The following is a 22709-nucleotide window of genomic DNA, read 5'->3' as shown; positions in this document are numbered from 1 at the left end:
CATGAAAGAAATACCATAAAGGGATCTGAATTTTAAATGAAAGTATGATGAACCCATTAAGTCTTAATTATGCACTTTTAGTAAAATTAGTCCTGACAGTTTAGTGCCCATAAAGTAGTAGTCGATTCTCCAGGAATAATCTGGCAGTGTTATTTTTCCTTTTCAACCCATCAATGCTAAGCCACTCTCCAAGTCTGACCCCTAGACTAAGCTTCCTTACTCTTACTCTTCCTCCCAGAGGCATTTTGGAATGAGTCAAAGGCATGGTAGGACACGGCATTTACCTGTGGTCATCACTTCAGGCAATGGAAAGGAAAAGTGTTTGTCCTTGATTGATCAGAGAAGTGGGTGATAAAGGTGATAAGAACGTGCCAAATAACAAACCTGCACACTTGTACCTCTGAACCTAAATTTTTTTTTTTTTTTTAATTCGTAACAACAACAAAAGAACATGCTAAGTGAGTCCTCCCACCTGCCTGGTAAAATACAGCCAGCCTTATCACACCTGGTTTTGCACGGTGATAAATGCCTGCAGGAAAAAATAAGTTTTATTCTAAGTCTGAAATTATATGGTTTCCAACAGCTTTTTCCCTCGTTAAAATAATTATTTTTCTACATGATGCTTGATAATAAGCATTTGTTTCTTAACCTAATTAGAGAAGAGATTGCACTCAAGAGTCCCCACAGCTGGTAGTGGTGTTACAGATGGAACCAGCCTTTGGTGGACAAAGTTCAGATGTTTCAGGGGCTCTTGTGAAAATGCTAAGTATTACTGTTTCTACCTTACTGCCCTGCACTTTACCCCATCTCCCCTCTTTAGAAAATGATTTCATAGGAAAATTGGCATGGAGAGCAGATTAGAGTGTAGACCTGAAATACACGAGGCAAAGGCAGTCTTCCAGCATTCTATGGTCCCACCAGGTGGGTAGGTGACTAGGAATTCAGGCCAGGTCCTAGAGAGTAGTGAGAAGTTTTCCTGTTTGCAGTTTCCTCTGTGCTGTACGTACAGCCATACAGCCTATGGAACCTGACATTGCAATGGGCAGCAGGACATGGTCAAGGCTCCTGGCTGCCTCTCCATCTATGGAACTATGAAATTTCACACATATTCCCTAGGCAGCATTAAGGCCCAGGTATATCAGTAGTCCAAACCAAAACTATATTCGAGTATCAGTTCAAATTCTTCCAAGCCCTAAAAATTCTTACATAGTTTCTCACCTAAAACTAATGGCTTGTGCCAAGAACTGAAACTAAGCTATTGATTTTTTTTAAGAAGTCTTAATCTATACATAAGAAATTACATACCTGGCCAGATGCAGTAGTTTAGGCCTGTAATCCTAACACTGGGAGGCCAAGGTGGGCAGATTGCTTGAGCTCAGGAGTTCATTACCAGCCTGGGCAACATGGTAAAACCGTGTCTTTACAAAAAAAATTTTTTTAATTAGCCGGGCATGGTGGTATGAATCTGTGGTCCCAGCTACTTAGGAGGTTGCGATGGGACAATCACCTGAGCCCAGGGGTCCAGTCTGCAGTGAGCCATGATCACACCACAGCACTCCAGCTGGGGTGACAGAGTTGAGACCCTATCTCAAAAAGAAAAAAAAAAAAAAAAAAAAGAAATGGCATACCTTAGTTGGAATCTGCTTTTTAATCTTTCTCATCTAGTACATTATTTTGAGAAGTCTCTGCCAAGCCCTCATAAAGCAGGCAATTTTTGTATTTCTGTAGAAGGCAATATTCCTTATAATGTTTAATAAACAAAGTTTTCTCCCAAAAGGTTTATTTGTCACATTTAAAGTACAAAATCAAATACACAGCTCCAGATATGTGAACCATATATACATATCTATACAGCCATTATTTAGACTTTCACAAACCTATCTATACATTCTAATTTATCAACACTATCCCTTAAGTGAAAAGCAACATACCTCTTAAGAAAAGTAGGTTTGTTATCAGTAACACTATCGAATGTAAATTATTTTCACTTTATCACTTGAAACGGTAGAAATAGGTACCTCCTAGAAACTGGGGAATTACCAAGCATATATCCAATTTGTATAGATTTCTTAAAATACATTCTATAGGAATAATTAACCGAAGAAACTGCCTATCAAAGTTTTTGGGCATATTTAACAAAACGAGTCATGGGAAGACATAAAGTTAATTAATTGCATTACAAGAGTTTTGTTTTGACTTTGGTTTTAAATGTAAAGAGGGGCTTTATTTTGTTTAGTACACAGAGCACTTCCAAGTCGTATTTCCTGTGGAGTTATAGTGATAAATTTCTCAGGGGCTACCTATCGCTATTAAAATTTAAACTGGTCACTAAAGGAGGGATCTGATTTTTAACACTGTGTAGGTTATTTCAACCAAAATGCAAGAACACATTCTTTAGGAGAAAGGCAGAAATTTTAGACTTCTAGATACAGAATGTATGATGTCACTGAACACACAGATATCCTGCTGATCAGGGGGATTAAGTTAAAACAGCTTCTTTGTTCTAGGATGTCATCTATCTTACACGCAGACCACAGAACACTAAGCCTCAGGTACCTAAGTATCTCCATTCCAGGCACAGGATTTCATTAGTGCCTGCTCCCATAACTGGGAACACATACATACAGAGATATGGGTCATTACCAAAGATTTATATTAATGGCTTCACAACAGCAACACAAAATGTACTCAATGTCACATTTCCATAGGAAAGGTTATATATACACTATACACTTCAGCCTTGAAATGTGGACCCAAAAAACATTCAATTTTCAGTAATCAATGAATTTGGTGAGGGTCCCACACCCTCAAATCCTAATTTAGCACAGCAAAAGCCCCTCCTTGGCTGCCAAGCGCTGGCGGTGAACTTTGTCTTGCTGCAGCTCTTCATGATTTGGATGCCAGAGTTTCGTGATGATCCTTTCAATGTTAAGGGCATAGACAGTATGTGTAGGAATGACTTCCCTGTGCACCTGGGATTAAAAAATTAATGCATGTCCAATTATACTTCAGTAGACTCATTTTTCTGACATATAAAAGGGTTTACGTCAACAAAACATACACACAACCTATAAACTTTCAGTCAGACACTAAAATGAATCACCAATTGGATAATAATAAGATAAGGAAATAACAAGCTTCTGAAACAGGAATAGCAGAACAAGGGATTTTTTTTCTTTTTCTTTACTGGGGAGATAGAAGATGGGCTCAGGATTTGAAAAATGAGGCTAGTATTAATAATGGCTTTTATAACAGACAAAACTGAAAAACACAAAGCCAAGAAGTGGAAAAAACCAGTGAATACCTTTGTAGACTTAAAGAATCTCTTAACCTATCCATAAATCTAGGTAAACTTTAAGGAGCCAAGACTTACCTGCAAAGCTTCAAAAAGGTCATACATGTTCACCGGAGGCAAAGATGCAGGTAGAGTGTCTCCGGAGCATGCCAGCAGGAGTGCAGCCTGCTGCTCAGCATCATCAGGGGGTGGGTGAGAAGCTGGATTCTGACCAGCACAGGGAGCAGTAAAAGCTGGAGGGCTGAAAATAAAAATTTCAGAAATAGTCCCAGCATGGAGACAACTGAGCAACAAGGACAGGAGTGGCCTGCTAGAATCTTATTTTAAAAATCTTTAATTGAATTAGAAATCTGTTCAATGTCTACTCCTGTAGACACGAATAATCTGTAATTTTAATTTTTAAAGGCTGGAAATAAAACGTAATACAACTATATTTACCCTCCTTCTTCAACAATGTTAAAATATTTACCTAGCTCAGGATACTGAACTTCCAGATGAAAAAACTAATAGACCTTAACTACAGGAATATAACATTCAACACAAGTAACTTAAAGAGGGAGGTGAATGGTACTGGAAACAACTGGTTCTGAAATAAATTAGAAGAAAAGAAGACATAGCACAGAAGCAACAGGCAAAAATGGGAGAGTGGGGAAAATTAATCCAGAACCTGCCAATTTCCCAAAATAGAGCTAGATACAAACTGAGAAGTCAGACATAGTTTTTACTTCATAACCCAGCAGGAGATAACCTACACAATGCTGAGGACGTATCTAGAGGTAAAACAAAAGAGTAAAGCAGTAACTCAGAGGAAAGCACAGTGGAACGTTAGCGTGGGACTGAAGCATCAGACAAAAGCAGCCCTGTTAGAGTAACAAGTGGCCAATAGAGAGGCAAAAGCCCTCAGAGACTGGCCAGTAGGGCAGAGAGGGCTTGGGAGTCCCGCCAGGGCCAGACGCTGCTCCCAACATCACCCACTACAAGGAGCCACTTTTGGGGATTTGTTTTTTTCTAGAGAAGAATGATCCCAAACAGATACGCCTGAATGGGATTCAGACAATAAATCACCACATATGGCAATCTAAACAGTAAACCCAATTTAAGATGGGTTAAAATAGGCCCATGACCCCTGTAAAGGTCTTCAGAATCATGAAATGGGCACTGGCACAAACTCCCACATGTGGTATCAACACTCTCTCTATCCAACTCTCTTAGCTTTCCCACCTACACCTGCCTTCCCTTCCTGTTACTTCACCAATCACCCTGCCACCCTTCCCAGTCATACATACTTTTTTCTCTGAACTTGCAAGTCCCAGTTATCTCTTTACCTCTCTTCTCCCAAACTAACCAGATATGCAAAGTCCAGCAAATCACAAGAAATTCAAGTCACTTCAGTAACCATAAAGAAAATTACATTGCTATTTTTTTTTCCTTTCCCAAAGGCTTAAAATTCAGACTAAATTCCCTTTGGGGGAAGTGGAGGACAAAGGGAGATGGAAGGATAAGAAAGACAACACAGGGATGAAAGTAATCTAAGTTGTTTCATAAAGGGGTGACTCAGGACATAGAGACATCCTGAAGCCCTCAATGGGAAGAGGACACAGGAATCCCAGAGGTGAGCTGAGAGACCATGTCTGCACAGCAGGAGGCCAAAAGCAAGTGATGACACCAGGCACAGGCCACTATCTTGAGCTATGCCTACAAGAGCCAGATGAGGGCCTGGAGAAACATCTACCACTCCTCCTCCTCCCACCACCAAGACACCCAGCTGTGACCCAACAATCACAGGCCCTGCCTCTAACTGAAAGCAGGCTCACTTCCCCACTGGGCAGGTGATGCCCCTCAGGAGCCCTCAGGATGCACCACCTATGCACTATTCCATTGCACCTAAGAAAGTCGGGGCGGGGGGACAAGCACATTAAACTCGCATGCAGCAGCCAAACTCTGCAACTTCACTTCTCATAAAAGGAGTACCAAAATAATTCACTAGATCTCAGGCAAGTATAGGACTTTAAAAAATAAAATTGTACTCCTATTAAAGGTACTTTAAACCTATGAAAACACAATCAATTATTTAACAATGGTCTATTACATAAGAGGAGTATAAACAACTAGCAAAAGATGGAACAAAATCACAAGAAACTTCATTTACCTTTCTATTAAGTTGTTGTAAGCTACTACACTATTCTTCAGGTATGGCTGCGGGGTCACGTTACTGCCAAAGGCATATTTAAAATGACCATCTCGTAACCGATAAGCTTTCCTTCTTGACACAACTGACGTCAGTATATCTTTAAGGTGATTCTGTAAAAATAAGAAAAGAAAAATAGCATGATATCCTCTTGAAAAGCAAATCATAAAACTTCCATTGACCAAAAAACATTTATTGGCATTTAGATGGAGATGCAGAATAGGTTAGTATATGCTAGAACCAAATGAATGTTCACATGAAGAGCCACGGAGCCACACCAAAGGAGTAGGAGGGTATGGGAAAGAGGGGGACGTGCTTATTTTCATGTATTAATAGTTCTCTTTAAGAGGGGCTTGCTATACATGAAATTTGAAAAGTCTTTACATCTCTAAATTGGCTCCTCTCTCTCAAAAATGAGTTTTAGATGGCTTTAAAAGAAGTACACAAAAATGACTTTTTTTTTGAGATGGATTCTTGCTCTATTGCCCAGGCTGGAGTGCAATAGCACGATCTCAGCTCACTGCAACCTCCGCCTCCCAGGTTCAAGCGATTCTCCTGCCTCAGCCTCCCAAGTAGTTGGGATTACAGGTGCCCGCCACCAAGCCTGGCTAATTTTTGTATTTTTAGTAGAAACTAAAAGAGACCATGTTGGCCAGGCTGGTCTCGAACTCCTGACCTCAGGTGACCCGCCCACCTCAGCCTCCCAAAGTGCTGGGATTACAGGCATGAGCAAAAATGACTTTTTAAAAAGAGATAAACTATGCTGAAACTTTGTTTAAAATAGGACAAAAAGTTTTAAGATCTGATATTATTGGAACCAAAATCCTTGCGTGAAAAGAACCTTGGCTCTCTCAAAAGCCACATAACAGATATATAGGAAATAATCACAAAATAAATTAGGTACTTGATTTCTCTTCACTTTCATGAGAGCCAAGTATATAAGAAAAGGTTGAGGAAGCCTGTGAAAATAGAGTGACAGAACTCGTCCCAGGCTACCATTATTATTAGGGGAGCCAGCATCAGGCAGGGTGTTTCAATTATACCAAGGAAAATCCACTTATATCAAGACATTATTGTACTATTTAAATTGGTTTGCACGCAGAATTCATTTAATGTTCATAACTTCATGGGACAACTGTTATTATTTTTGAGGTACAGATGAAGAAAATAGGGCTCAGAGAATTGAAAATCCAATGTCACCTGACTGTACCTGTGCATTATAGACCCCATCAAATTAGTTTTGTCAAGTAACTAAATGAATAAAATGAATGGACAAATGAAATCATGTGCAGAGACAAGAATTCTGCTGTTCAGATGCCAAGACTAATACTCTTCAGTGCTGTACCACAGCAAAAACAAGTGACTTTAATCTTTAGGATTCTCAATTTCATTTCTTTCCTTAAAAACCGTTCCCCTGTTGACAAAACATCAGATCAACCAGAAGAGTTATGCCATAAATAACCTTTCTGAAAAGCTTAGTTTATTAACTGAAGACAACTATTTGTATTATAATGAGTTTCTCCTCTTAAAAGAAAACAACTTTTAGCCAGGTGCTATGGCTCACACATGTAAATCCCAGCACCTTGGGAGGCCAAGGTGGGAAGATCACTTGAGCCCATGAATTCGAGACCAGCTAGGCAACAGAGAGAGACCCCCATCCCTACAAAAAAATTTTTTAAAATTAGCTAAGTATGGTGGCGCATGTCTATACTCCCAGCTCGAGAGGCTGAGGCAGGAGGATCGCTTGAGCCCAGGATTTCCAGGTTGCAGTGAGCCATGATCGTGCCACTGCACTCCAGCCTGGAAGACAAAGTGATGCTGTCTCAAAAAAAAACAGAAAACAACTTCAACAATGACAATTCTGTGAAATCAGAGTGACATTTGGATTCTTTTCTTGCAATACAGACTTTAAACAACACACAAGCCTATCACATTCAACCTGTAAGATTATTTCTGCCAACAGCAAACCAACCTCCACAGCATAGACAACAGCTGAAACAGCCTCCTCGGTGACATTGTCCAGCCCATGCTCATAAGCAGTCACTATCATTCTCCCTTCAAGCTGGCCTCGAGTGGGAAGCATCATTGTGTGGGAACAAAGTTTCAAGTCGTCATCATCTTGGGGATCCTTTGCCACAAATTGCTGGGCTCCTGAGAGAGGATTTTGAGGCTGGAATCTATGCTATGAGTAAGAAAAACTTTTAAAAATTACTCATTACAGTAGCAAACAAGACACAAAAGTAAACTCCTGTACTGAAGTTGAGATCCTACAAATTAATGCCACCAAAACTATACCACAGGGGTTAAGGAAAAAAAGAGTTAATTCATGCACAAATAATCACAGATTCACATCCAATACAAGGTAATAATGAAGACATGGATTAAGGGGAATAATGGTAGTTTGCGTAGTAGTTTATTCTATTCAATTAATACTTTGGTGATCACAGAATGTATGGCACTGTGTTAAAAATAACTGAGGGAGAATAAGACGTATTGAACTATATTCAAACAAGTCAGAGCATTTTAAATCTAACCGTAAGTACGTTCTAAAAGTATAAATATATAATGAATGATTCAACTAAATCTTAAAAAGCCTAGCTAACCAATATGGCAGATCTAGTAACAAATATTCCAAGATAATGCTATGTAGTGTAACTATTTAATTACTGTTATTTTCTACTTAGAATTCTCAACACAGAACCTAAGATACAGTCATGACTATTTTTCTCAGTCTTTTTCATTCATAAAATCTCAGCCTTCCCCAGGGAGATTCTGATAGCCCATTCATGTTCTCCATCACCACTGGGAGTTATGCCCCGGTAGCTTTTGCTTAAGGCTAATATAAAAGATTTTGTAGTGAAGATGGTTTGTCCCTGTTTGAAACTGATTTTATGAAAACAACATGGTTATTTTTCCATTTTCCAAGTACAAAACTACTTTATATTGAACAGCTCTTTTTAAATCAGACATGTCTCTCTAGAGATCCCGATGGCCTCTACATTCTTACTGATAAAAAGCATATAGTCAAGGTGAAAATAAATAACTGTTTATTGATGTTAATCAATAAAGCTATCAATACCCCATAAACCTATAAAAGGGTTACTTCGGGGTAGCTTTTTTTCCCTAAATATACACTGAAAAAAGCAATTTGTTTTAAAATGCTTACAAATTTTATAGCCAAATGCCTTCATGACATCTCTACTAGTCCTCAAAAGGCTCAGGGCCCAGCTGGGCATCACCAGGATCCCATCAAAGGCCTCCAGGCTGCCTGAGCCCTTGAGACAGATGTCTTCATCCAAGAAACATTATTCATTCAAGAAAAATACTTAACAGGAGAGACAAAGGCATTGTTTTGAATAACTGAAAAATCATTAGGTACTAATGATAACATTACTATTTAAGCAGTAACAAACAAGAACTATAAAAATTCAGACACCTAGAATTCACAATCCTTGAAACCCTTTTCTTCCCAAATCATACTCTCTTTTTTTCAACTCTACTACCAGTATTTTAATATTCATTTAAAAACTAAAGCTAGTCCCAACATGCCAGTACTTCAATCAGTCATTATCAAGATCTACTGAAGAACAACCTACATCAAATTTCTGACGAACAGAAGAAAGCTTTTTCTTTCCCTTGGGTTTTCCAGGTTTTGCTGCGGAACCCCCTGGCCAGGGCAAAGATCCAGCACCATCTAGGAGACAGAAATATATAACCATAAGTAAAAATAATGACAACTGATAACTGCTAAGTTTGTTTTAATTTGGGGTAAAAAGCATGGAATGCTCATGAAATGCTTAAACTAATGAATGCTTAAATCAAAACCTTCTCTTTCTACTTCTCTAAATAAAATTATTGATCCTCTCAAATCACATTTTTTTCCTAGCTGCAACTAAAATTTTTTTAGGAAGACAAATTTTTTTATATTTTCAATTAATGTTTATTGGGTGTTTTGTGTATTAGCAGTAGTATTATTATAGATGTAGGACAGAATTTGCTGGTCTAAGATGATGAACTGAGCACATGTATTTATCTCCTCTCCCAAGACGCTACAAAATATGAAAGGAAGGAAGGTAAATGGCACACTTGCGCAACAGAGGTTAAAAAGGAAAACGAGTGGCAGACACGATGAGATGTCAACAAATTTCTAGGATGGACTAAAAGGGTGCAGACTCTCGAAGCAGACCCATGGAAGCTGTAACCTAGGCTAGGCAAGGAAGGTGGCAAGTGAGGCAGAAGCACGTCAACCTGCCTGGAAGAAACCCACAACCTGGACTGGGAGAATATGAGTTAGTGAAAACCAGGAGGGATCTATAAGGCTAAAAACAAAATTAATGGAATGTCTATATCCTTAAATCATCCACACAAACCCATTCACTCACCCCCAAAAGCGGGTTCAGTACAAAATCAAAGTGCTGGGCCTCGTGTTTAAAAGTTAAGAATTTCAAGATAATGATGGTACAAACCAAGTGCAGGGCCCTTCTGTGCAATGCAGGTCATAGGCCCATGAAGCTTCATTCCCATGCACAGAATGACACAGAGCAGGGTATTTATAATAGCTGGGGCAGGGAGTTAGAAGGAAGGTGGGGAGGGAATAAGGACTCTTCTCTAGTTAAACCGAACACAATTTCTGGGATTTACTAAGGTAGTTGGTATGGATGTTGGTACCCTACAGCAAAGCTCTCTGCATATGGGAATTTGGGAGACCCCCAGTTTAACAGTAGGCTTCCTGTCAGCTTACTCTAAAGCAAAGTCTCTAGGCAGTCTTATGCTTCATTCTTAAACATGAAAAGGACAACAATTAATCACCAGATATTTACAATATTCTTTCACATGACAAGAAAGAGCAAGCTAACAAAAAAAAAAAAAAAGAGGTCCTAGACAGGAAATGCAAAAGAATTCTGATAAATTTCCAACTTTCAGAACATGTTTATCCATGAAACAAGATGCTACTAAAACTGCTGAATTAAAGATTGCATTCAACAGAAAGGCCCAAAGAATTCAGGAAATCTCAAAAACAGAGCAATAAGACAGAGATGTTAAAATCATTAAATCCAGAAACAGATTTAAGCAACTATGAGGGCTAAAGAGGTCCCACCAGAAGAACAAAAAACAAAAAGTAGTTGCCTTTGGGAATAGGTCTAGGGGTGGGAACAAGCTTTTATCATAAAACCTTCTGTGCTATTGATATTTTTTTAACCACGAACATACACTGTTTAATGTTAAAAAAAAAAAAAAAAAGTAATACAACCTCACTATAGTACACTTAAAAAGAAAACTCAAGGCCGGGTGCGGTGGCTCAAGCCTGTAATCCCAACACTTTGGGAGGCCAAAGCGGGCAGATCACGAGATCAGGAGATTGAGACCATCCTGGCTAACATGGTGAAACCCCATCTCTACTAAAAATACAAAAAAAAAATTAGCCAGGTGTGGTGGTGGGCACCTGTAGTCCCAGCTACTCGGGAGGCTGAGGCAGGAGAATGGCGTGAACCTGGGAGGTGGAGCTTGCAGTGAGCCGAGAAAGCGCCACTGCACTCCAGCCTGGGCGACAGAGCGAGACTCCGCCTCAAAAAAAAAAGAAAACTCAAAAAAATTTTTAAGAAAGAAAAAAATCACCCATAATCATAGTAAAATGTTCCTACAATTTTGATATTTTTGGAAAGAAATGTTTTTAACGCTTTGAAAAAAAAATATTCCAGATTCCTCAGTTTAAAAAGAACTGTTTGGGAAGTCAGATTCCTCTTATCTCTGGCATGCACAGATCTCACTTGATAAGGTCAGCCAATCTGAGATGATTTTCCCAAGAAATCCCTTCCTGATAAATGAAACTGGATGCTAAGTGATGATAAGAAAGTAGACTGGACATGCAGATGATGATGCAAAGGAGCAGACCTGCAAACTCAGAGCTTACCAGCTGCTGCTGTGTGGCCAAGCAAAGCATGGTAAGGCCTAACCCTGACAAAAGGGAAGGCTTTTTAGTAGCACTTAGATTTCAGTTTTGGTCCAACACATCCAATTACTAGCTGGATAAGGCCTAAGGCAAGTTTTTCTTTTGTTTTGTTTTCTCTTCTCTGAAGTTTGTTTCCTTATCTATAAAAACAGGCTAACACCTACCCTGCAGAATTGTTGTGAGGATTAAAGATAATGCATATAAAGTGTCTAGTATGCTGTACTCAACAAATATTATTATTAATATCATCTTTCCTGCCTAGCTTAGAAAACTAGAAAACAACCCATCCAAAATTGTGAGGCACAAAGAACTATATTTTACTTTTAATAGAAATCTTCTCTTTGTTGCTAACAAATATTAATTTCATTTTGAGAAATTTGGGGTGTTCAATGGAAGAATACATTCTCAAAATCCAAATGCTTCATTTATTTTAAAATAACTATTAACAACCATTCAGAATATTGAAGGTTTTTATCTAATTAAAATCAGCCACCTGTACTTACGAATACCACTTCAACACTTGTTTGGCAATTTTTTCTTTTTTTTTTTTTTTTTTTTTTTTTTTGAGACGGTATTAGTCTGTCGCCAGGGCTGGAGTGCAATGGCGCGATCTCAGCTCACTGCAACCTCCACCTCCCGGGTTCAAGAGATTGTCCTGCCTCAGCCTCCCTAGTACCTGGAATTATAGGTGCCTGCCACCATGCCCGGCTAATTTTTGTACTTTTAGTAGAGACGGGGTTTTACCATGTTGGCCAGGCTGGTCTTGAACTCCTGACCTCAGGTGATCTGCCTGCCTTGGCCTCCCAAAGTGCTGGGATTACAGGCATGAGCCACCATGTCTGGCTGGCATTTTTTATTTTTAAAATCACTTTTTTATAAGTTCTTTCATCTGTTTTTTCATAATCCTATGGGGTAGATATTGCTGTACTTATTTGAAAGCCCAAGTAACTGTATTATGTAAGCTAGTGGCAAAACCTACACTTGAACCAAAGTCTCTTGACTCTTATCAACCAGGGTTTTTATTTCTGATCACTCCATTTATCTTTGGCATATGTGACAATTTACAATACGCTTCCCTAAAAAGTAAGATGTAATCCTCACAATATTGGCTTTTCTGATCAAATTAAATTTTATACAACAAAATAGATTATGATTTAACTTTGGACATAAAAGAAGAATGGCTAAAGTCTACTTGTATACAAATTAAATAGCACATCAAAAATCTGACACGGTGTAAGAATGTGTGGTGATGAGTGTGGTGAGGGGAGGGAGGCAGTCACTGCTCTCTAATACAACCCTACAAGCAAGTGCTCACAGTTTACTACACATTAACAACGACTTCTTTGAGGGTCAAGGAAGGAGGTGTTAGGAGATCTTATGTGAATTCTTTTTTTTTTTTTTTTTTTTTTTTTGAGACAGAGTCTGGCTCTGTCGCCCAGGCTGGAGTGCAGTGGCACAATCTCTGCTCACTGTAACCTCTACCTCCCAGGTTCAAGCAATTCTCGTGCCTCAGCCTCCTGAGTAGCTGGGACTACAGGTGTGCGCCACCACACCCAGCTAGTTTTCTTTTTTGTATTATTAGTAGAGTAGGGGTTTCACCATGTTAGCCAGGCTGGTCTCAAACTCCTGACCTCAAGTAATCTGCCCGCCTCGGCCTCCCAAAGTGCTGGGAATATAGGCATGAGCCACCACGCCCTGGCTGTGAGTTCTTTATCATGTAGTAGAAGTAAACAGAGAGAGAGGATAAAAAATACCAGCCATTTATAGATAAAATATGAGCTTTCAATATATGATCATCAGAATCACCCTAAGCCCTTAAAAAATTTCAATTTAATCTACAACAGGAGTTGGTGAGCACAATTCTAATGGTAACTTTTGTAGTCTTATGAATAGATATAAACTGTAATTTAGAAACATAAAAACTACTGAATAAATCACTTGGCCTAATTTTTTTTAAAAAGTCCAGGATGACTTTTATCATGAGGAAGTTTTCAATGTATTTAATTACTTGTTTTTGACTGATTAAAATAAGATGGTTGAAAGAGGTGACTTATAGCTTAATCTTCTCTTCAGGTTAAAGTGACAAGTTTTGTTTCCACCTACCCCCTCAACATGCTACTATCCCCTACTTCTTGTTCTCTGACAATAATCTGCCAAACACTGGTGCTGAAGCTTGACCTTTCAGGTGCTATCTTACCTAAGAACATAGTGGAAGTCCGGGTTCCCAACATATGCTGGGTTCCCCCACCTCCCCACTACAGACAACTTTCAAGTTAGGTATCCCTTAGGTACAGGACACCTAACACCAACTGTCCTCTCTTCATCCCCCTTACCTTCTTCATCCTGACCTCCCACACTTTTCCTCACTGCTCATTTACTTAAATAATCTAAAATGTAGCTGAGTGGGGAGTCAATATCAAAAGGTAATATAAGTACAGGGACATGGCCTGCTTTACAATGCTCCGTAGATTTGGGCAGTCCCTGCTGCAGTGCTCACCCTGCGCCCTCTTGTTACCGGGCTATCTCCTCGCCTGCCTTCTGGCTCTCTCAAGCCCTATTCTGAGGGACACCACCATTTCCCCCATTGAGCAAACTGGCCTGTGGGGGAGGGTGGCACACAGAGTAGCCTTGCCCAGCTCTCCCAGCATAACACGCCCGGACCCAGGGGTCCACGGGTGCTAGGACTTGGACATGCCTAGGATTACACAATACCACCTAGGAAGAAAGCACTTGTGAAAACGAACATTCAGATAGTCCTTCCTTCTGGGTGTTAGAAAAGAGTAGTCCCACATCTGGCTTGGCTGAAAAACACTTTACTGATGTAGGAGCTGGCATCATAAGATGAAGATTATAGAGGAAATGTTGGTGTTGTACTACTCAATTCTGGCAAAGAAAAGTTTGGTGTCAAAAATGGTGATCAAATTGCATAGCTCATTTGTGAACAGACTTTTTCTCCAGAAATAGAAATTCAAGCTTTGGATGACACTGAAAGTGGTTCAGGAGGTTTGGGTTCCACTGGAAAGAATTAAAATGTATGCCAAGAACTGAAAATGAGAAATCATACCTTTTTCTTAAAAAGAGTTTTTGTTTAAAAAAAAAAAAAAGATTCTGTAAAAGAATTTTTATCTACCTAATAAAACTTTTCTTCTGAGCAGTTCAAAAACATCTGCTTTACAAACACTAGCTGTGTCTATCAGAGAAAGCTAAAGTCTGGTGCTTTGCTGACTTACACACACTGGAAGTATTTCCACTCCCTTACCTGGTGTAGAAACCAAAATCTGACAACGCGTGAGAATGGCCAGGAGGAAATCATTGTGAGAATGGACTGAAAAAGGAAAGATAGTGAGAATCAAATTCAAAACATTTTCAACATAAGGAAACCACAACTTTGGTCTAGCTTGTCAGGATTTTGGATATCCCCTATTCTGCCATGCTTTATACTTAATTTTAAATATCCACATGATTAAGATAACCTTATACACCACAAAACCAAAATTTTACTTTTTAAAAAGGGAAAAGACTTTACTACAAATCTAGGAAAACTACAGAATAGTAAAATAACTCCGCAGATAATTATTTTACCATTATCCTGTGTGAGAAGTCTATGAGCTTCAAGGTCAAACTCCTCTTTGCTGATCTTCTGCTTGAACCACAGCTTTAGGTTAGCCCAGTATCTGCAGAGGCAGAAACAATACTAAGAACCACAGATTTGGCCGCTTCTAGTTTTTTTTCAATTTTTTTTTTTTTTTTTTTTTTTTAAGAGACAGGATTTTTTATTCTGTCACTCAGGCTGGAGTGCAGGGGAACAATCAGAGCTCTGAACTTCTGGCTTTAAGCTACCCTCCCACCTCAGCCTCCTGAGTAGCTGGGACTACAGCATGAACACATTTTGCTTCTTTCCCAAGTTCAGCATACATGCTCCAACTCTCAGGAAAGGAAATTTTGAATTCCCTGGCTCTATGGGCTGAATTGTGTCCCCCCACAAAAGTCCTGTATTAAAGCCTTAACCCTAGTACTTCAGAATATGACTGTATTTGGAGATTGGGCCTTTAAATAGTAATTAAGATGAGGCCATTAGGGTGGGCCCTAATCCAATATGATTGGTGTCCTTATAAGAAGAGGCAATTAGGACACAGATACATTCACTAAGAAATAACCATGTGAACACACAACAAGAAGGCTGTCATCTACAGGAGAGAGGCCTCCTGCCAACATCTTGATGACAGACTTCCAGCCTTCAGAACTGTGAGAAAATAAATTTCTGTTGTTTAAGCGAACCAGTCTGTGGTACTTTGTTATGGCAGCCCTAGCAAACTAATACACCTAGGAATCAGAATACCAACAAAGAAAGGAAAATCCTCCCTAAAAGGGGACTGGCCGGTGCACTGGCTCATGCCTGTAATCCCAGCACTTTGGGAGGTCAAGGCAGGCAGACCGCTTGAACCCAGGAGTTCGAGATTAGCCTGGGCAACATGGCAGGACCCCCCTCTCTACAAAATATACAAAACTTAGCCATGCATGTTGGTGCATGCCTGTAGTCCCTGCTACCTGGGAGGTTGAAGTGGAGGGACTGATTGAGCCCAGGAGGTCAGGGCTGTGGTGAGCCATGATCACACCACTACACTCCAGCCTGGGTGACAGAGCAAGACCTTGTCTCAAAACAAATAAAAGGGAATTGGCAGGTAGTCACAGAATTGGACTCATGATTCACTTAACCCAAAACTATTATAGCTATACCCTTGTTTCTCACTGTCACCTTTCTAATATGACCTACTCTCCAGAATCCTGCATTTAAGATTTATATTTTAAAGTGTGTGTGTTTAACGGAGAGGGGAGTAGTCATTTATATTTGTTTTAGGTGACATCCTTCCCTTCAGATAAACTCAACTTTCAATCTAACTGGCTGAAAAAAAAAAAATGGGTTTCTAAACATCTCAGCACAAAGAAAATGCCTGGGGATATGAGAAACTTGGTAGTTTTTAAAGTGAAAATCAACACCTAATAATAAAAATTACTTGGTAACCGGTAGAAAAAAAAAATGACTTAACCTTTTACACTTTAACAACAATGTTAGAAATTAGAGTAAAATATGTCATTTTTCATATCACATCCACAACCCTTGTTTTGGTACTTAAGGAAGCTGCTTCTTATTTATGGAACGGGATGAAAAATTACTCAATACTTGAGTTCCCAACAGGAAAAAAAAAATCAGATTTCTAAACAGGATGATTTAGTATTTTCACTGCCATATAATGCCTATGGCAGATCTCCCTCTGTGTGTGGATTAGCTTCAAGTCATCTTAGTATCTCTATATGTAATTGACTACGATCATATGTAGTTGCATGCAAAGCTTTGGGTTCATGTTTGTTGTTGTTGTTGTTGTTGTTGTTTTTCAGGAGAAAACCCATAGCTTTTATGGGGTCTTAAGTGGCCCAAAACCCACGACACTGCCATCTTTCAGGCCCATTTCACTTAACAACAAAACATGTGCAGCTCTAGAGCTTGGTACCCTTTCCACTTGATAGCTACACATTCATTAGTCAATAGATCAACAGTAACTTTCCAAAAGTGGACACTTTTATACATTTTTTTAAAGGACAGGAATAATAATGAAAGAAATAAAATAAAGCTCCACAGAAAACCAAAAGTCTTTTCCTATCCCATTGTATCCAACAACAACAACAACAAAAAAAATAGTAACCTGGAGAAAAACTCTATTATTTAAAAGTCCTATGTCAGTATTTTATAAGAAGCAAATGTATATTTGGAATGAGTGAACTTCTTCCAGAACTAAAACAAGGCTCTACCAGGAAGCTCTGTCAAAATAACGCAAACTATTTTCTCCAGTGGCAAAAGTTTTAGCCCAAAGAGCTAGAACTAGCTACCAAGAGTTAAAAGACTTGCTCTCCAATCCTGGTCCCTCTGTTAACTCACTGTATAGCCACAGACAAATGACTGTTTCCCTCAACAATACTGCTATAGTTTGGATATTTGACCAAACCTCATGATGACATTTAATCCTCAATGGTGGAGGTGGAGCCTAATGGGAAGTGTTTGGGTTATGGGAGAGGATTCCTCACCAATGGCTTGGTGTTATCTTTCCTGGTGGTAATGAGTGAGAGCTCACTCACTCTGTGAGTTCCTGCAAGAGATTCTCCAAGAGCTGGTTGTTTAAAAAGAGCCTGGCACCTTCCCCATTTCTTGCTTCCTTTCACAAAGTGATCTGCAGGCCGGGCACGGTGGCTCATGCCTATAATCCCAGGACTTTAGGAGGCCAAGGCGGGCAGATCACCTGAGGTCAGGAGTTTGAGACCAACCTGACCAATATGATGAAACCCTGTCTCTACTAAAAATACAAAAATTAGCCAGGTGTGGTAGAATGCACCTGTAATCCCAACTACTTGGGAGACTGAGACAGGAGAATCGCTTGAACCCAGGAGGCAGAGGTTGCAGTGAGCCGAGATCGTGCCATTGCACTCCAACCTGGGCAACAAGAGCAAAACTCTGTCTCCAAAAAAAAAAAACCAAAGTGATCTGCATATGCAGGTTCCCTTCACCTTCCACCATGACTGAAGCCGCCTGAGGCCCTCAGAAGATGCTGGTGCCATGCTTTTGGTACAGTCTGCAGACCTGTGAGCCAAATTAACTTCTTTATAAATTACCCAGCCTCAACTATTCCTTTATAGCAACACAAACAGACTAAGGACAAATACCAAAAACAAAGTCAATCAGTCCCTGTGAAGGTCAGGACAATGGGTAGAAGTATAAGTGGGTCAGACTATGAAGCACTGGATATACCTAAAGAATATTAAATAACATATGATCATGGCCGGACACAGTGACTCACGCTTGTAAGCCCAGCACTTTGGGAGCCCAAGGGGGATGTGGATCACTTGAGGACAGGAGTTCCAGACCAGCGTGGCCAACATGGCGAAACCCTGTCTCTACTAAAAATACAAAAATTAGTCAGACATGGTTGGTGGGCGCCTGTAATCCCAGCTACTAAGGAGGCCGATGCAGGACAACCACTTGAGCCCAGGAGGTGGAGGTTGCAGTGAGCCGAGATCGCACCACTGCACTCCAGCCTGGGTGACAAAGTGAGACTCTCTCTCAAAATAAATAAATAAATGCATAAATAAATAACATATGATCAAATCCTCAAAAGAAATCAGGCACCTATTTGAACATGGCATTCTACTGGCTACTATACAAAGTGAGTTGCCTAGCAAAGCCCATGTCTTCCTGGAAGCAGCTTGGGCACACGACCCAACCAGTCAGACATGAAGGATGTTCAGACCACTGGATAAATAGCAAATAACTCATATCCAGCCTCCGTGCATAACCGTGTATGTTTTGCCTACCACCGAGGACCACACTTAAATAGGTTGTGCAAACCAAAGCAAACTGCTCATGGAGGAAATATAAGAAATGACCGTACAGTACAACAGTATTACTGACTATTTAACCCAGAGGCACTTTTTAAGGAGAAGGGAAAAGAACGAGAGAATGGAAAAACAAATTTAGAACTCTATGGTACCATTAACTGTTTCTGGCATAAAAATCTCTTTTGATTGCATTTTAGTGGGGATTCACACTCCAGATGCACCAAATTTAGCTTCAGCATCAGTATTTGACCAACATCAGACAGTCGGCTTTGGCCTTTGAAAACTAAGTAAGGAATGCTAACTTCAAAAACACTTTTGGCAGCCCTGAACCTGTAACCAATGAGTATGGGATGACAGAGGTCACCACTGCATCTCATCAGGGTTAAAGGCAATCATACACAAGCCAGATCCTTCAGATTTATTTTGGTATGTAAATGTTTGCTTTCAAATATTTGTAAGCATTCTAGATGCAACAGAGTGAAATGCCTTTTATGTGCTTAAAAATGTAAATTTTGGCTGGGCGTGGTGGCTCACGTCGGTAATCCCAGCACTTTGGGAGGCCGAGGCGGGTGGCTCACGAGGTCAGGAGTTCAAGACCAGCCTGGCCAAGATGGTGAAACCCCATCTCTACTAAAACTACAAAAATTAGCCAGGCATGGTGGTGGGTGCCTATAATCCCAGCTACTCACGAGGCTGAGGCAGAGAATTGCTTGAACACAGGAGGCGGAGGCTGCAGTGAGCGGAGATCTTGCCACTGCACTCCAGCCTGGACGATAAAGCAAGACTCCATCTCAAAAAAAAGGTAAATTTTATCAGTCGGTATTACAAAAGTAAAAAGCTATAGTAATTAGGGTGAAAGCTGTCAATTTTACCTATTAAAATAAGTAAGAATATTTAATTCAATAAGTACAGTGAACATGAATATTGAAAGATAATTTTCAGTGGAACATTATAGTCGGGTGTGGTGGCTCATGCCTGTAATCCCAGAACTTTGGGAGGCCAATGCGGGAGGATTGCTTGAGGCCAGGATTTGAGATAAGCCTGGGCAACACAGCAAGACTTTGTCTCTGAAAAAAAAAAAACTTTAGCCAGGATTGGTGGAGTGTGCCTACAGTCCCAGTTATAGGCTTACAGCAGGGGAGGATCTCTTGAGCTCAGGAGATCAAGGTTGCTGTGAACTGTGTGATCAGGCCACTGTACTTCCGCCTCTGCCACACAGCAAGACCCCAACCCCCCCAAAAAAAGTGAAACATATCTCTGGGCGTAAGTAAATGTTCACCAAAAATTAAATAATTATGCTAAAATAACAGTTTAGATTTTAATTCTAATCTTTTTATAGTTTCCATTATTATCTTGTTAGGATGAAAAGTACTGTCAACTCTGCCACCCCAAAATTTCACATGAAGGAAAAACTCCAAAATTCATGTATGACATCCAAGCTAAGTAATTTCAATCCAGTAATAATAAAGAACAGAGAAGGATGAAAAGAAAGTATTGGAGAAAAATTAAGTATTCCCAAATTGCTCCTCCACCAACATCATTTAAAAGTATGCATCCATTGAGTAACGCAAATGTGTAGAATACCAGAGAAGCCATCTAGCAGCAACAACACAGGCACTATAATTTTAAACGTTTACATTTGCTTCCTATATTTTGAAAAATAAAGTTGTAATAACAACGTTTTGAAAATTTCCAAACTCTTCCTTGTATCCCAGAGGTTCCTTTTTTGCTGTTTGGCTTTGGCTGGATACTGATTTTACCCTTGGCCATTCTGCATCTAACCTGACTGTGCACTAGGTCCCCTGCCATAACCTGGATGAAGGTCTGGCTGGGCGTCTCTGGGATCCTTTACAGCCCCTCTAAGGCATCAGTCGGGAATCAAAAGCGTGGGTCCCAACTCTGACAGTGACTTTTGAAGAGTTACTTGTCCACACTAGGTCTCAGTCTTCTCATCTGTCAAATGGGAGTAACAACTGTACCTATCTCACATCTGTTGTAAGGATTAGATAATATATTTAGAGAGCTTAAAATGTTTAAAATGTCCGCTACTGCTATCATCACTATAATTGTAGTGTTCAATGACTGTGATTTCACCAGAGGGTCCGTCTGCCTTACGAAATTGCTGTCAAAAGGGCTTACCAATAATCCCTAGCAGATCACACGAGCTCAACAGGCCTCCACCTCCAGGATGCCCTCCAGGGGCGGGCCGCCCTGCGCTATGCCCTCTGGCTGGGAGCGTAGGGCTCCGGCTCACTCGGCCCAAGTCAGCCTCCCGCACCCCGCACGCCCGCGCTGGGGCCCGCACCTGCTCAGCAGGCCCTTGGGTGCGAAGTGCGCTTCTCCCGCCCCACCCAGGGCAGAAAGTCCCGAGCAACGGCGCCCGCCGATGTCTCCCGGGCGCCCAGGAGGCCCGGTCCCTCCAGGGCGGTGAGTTCAGGTGGCCCGCCCCGCCCCGGCCGGAGAAACCCCGAAGCCCCGCCGCCGCGGACTCAAGGCTGCACAGGCCCCCGGGCGATGCGGGAGTCTCCGGGGCGGGCTGGCAGCCCGAGGCCAGGAGAGCACCCGCGTGTTGGCCTGGACGCTGTGCTGGGGCAGCTCTTACTGTTTCACGTTGTCCCCCAGAGCCTCGCTCAAGTTCTTCTTGGCCGCCTCCAGCTCGCTCACAAAGGTCGCCATTGCTCCGCGCGTCTCAGCCCGACCGCAGACCGCCCGGCCACCGCGATCAACAACCCAAAAACCAACTCAGCGGAAGGCCTTGGCTCTGGAAGCTAAGCCGGCCGCGGTCAGTCCCGCCCCCAATCTCTCAGAAGTCGTTTGTTTGGTTTTCGGCTCCGCCCGCCTTTTTGTAGGGAAGGTGCCCGGCCAAACCCTGCTCTCTTCCTCCCGCCCCTCGAGTCACGTGAACCGCTTCACCTTGTCGCGCGCGCATCCTAAACCCGTGCGCCCCACCTCGGCTGCAGCGTTGCTGACAGGCTGGCGTGTCCCAAGCGCTTTCATTCTGTTACCGCTGGGGCAACTCCGAATTCAGCCTGCTGTTGTTCTTCCCGGAGGAGTACCTTACCCCTCCATTTCAAAAAGTAAATGCAGTATCAGTTTTACTCTTTCCTTGTCTTATTTTTCCCCGAGCACTAATCGTCTCATATGACGTTTAGTTGAGTTATCTTGTAAATGTTATGGCTCGAGGACAGGAGTTGTGTTTTATTCACTGTTACCTGCAGTTCCTAGAGCAGCGCCTGGCACATAGTGGATGCTTAATAAGTATTTGAGTAAATGAGGTAATTATGTAAAATTTGGAAAGTACACAGAAAGATAAAAAGAAAGAAAAAGTTTTACCACTCCCGGACAAACACTTAACTGAGAGAGATTTCTCCTTCACTTCGCACACTCCCATGACTTAAAATACTCTATGTTCAATTTTGCACGTTTTTAAACTTAAGGATTTATCTGTAGTATTACGTTGTCTTTATAATAATTTTAATGACAACATATTAAATACCCCCACAGATAGAAGGTACACAATAACTTGTTTCCCAATTTTTAGCCTGTTTCCATTTTTTCTCTATTAAAAGCAATACTGTAATATTGCTTTTGAAGCATATAGCATAATGAAGCAAAACTTCTTTATGCATAAAACTTTTCCTCCTTTAGGATTATTACTTTAGCATAGAGTCCCACAAATAGAATTACTGGATCACCACAAATAGAATTACTGGATCAAATGATGGGAATATTTATAAATGCCTTGGGGTATATTGTCAAATTGACTCCCAAAGTTTTTAAAATAATCCTAGATAGCTTTTAAATCTTGTGTAATTTCTCCAAAGAGGTCCCCTTAAGTTCATTCATTCAACTTCCTCACTGCCCAACCTAAACCCACAAGCCCTGTCCTG

The 22709-nt window shown here is 40.8% G+C and overlaps 1 protein-coding gene across 1 annotated transcript; it reads right to left on the bottom strand.

Moving 5' to 3' along the window:
* Window positions 1-1763: 1763 nt before the first annotated feature.
* TADA1 (transcriptional adaptor 1) lies at window positions 1764-21510 on the bottom strand. Its single transcript, NM_001131629.1, is given in 8 exon segments — window positions 1764-2972; window positions 3374-3536; window positions 5445-5596; window positions 7456-7665; window positions 9080-9177; window positions 14693-14758; window positions 15016-15107; window positions 21422-21510. Coding segments are annotated over 8 exon segments (1008 nt in total). The 5' UTR covers window positions 21496-21510; the 3' UTR covers window positions 1764-2819.
* Window positions 21511-22709: the final 1199 nt, after the last annotated feature.

Source organism: Pongo abelii, chromosome 1, assembly GCF_028885655.2.
Source record: "Pongo abelii isolate AG06213 chromosome 1, NHGRI_mPonAbe1-v2.0_pri, whole genome shotgun sequence".
Taxonomy (NCBI): domain Eukaryota; kingdom Metazoa; phylum Chordata; class Mammalia; order Primates; family Hominidae; genus Pongo; species Pongo abelii.
This window is presented reverse-complemented; position numbering and strand designations above follow the sequence as displayed.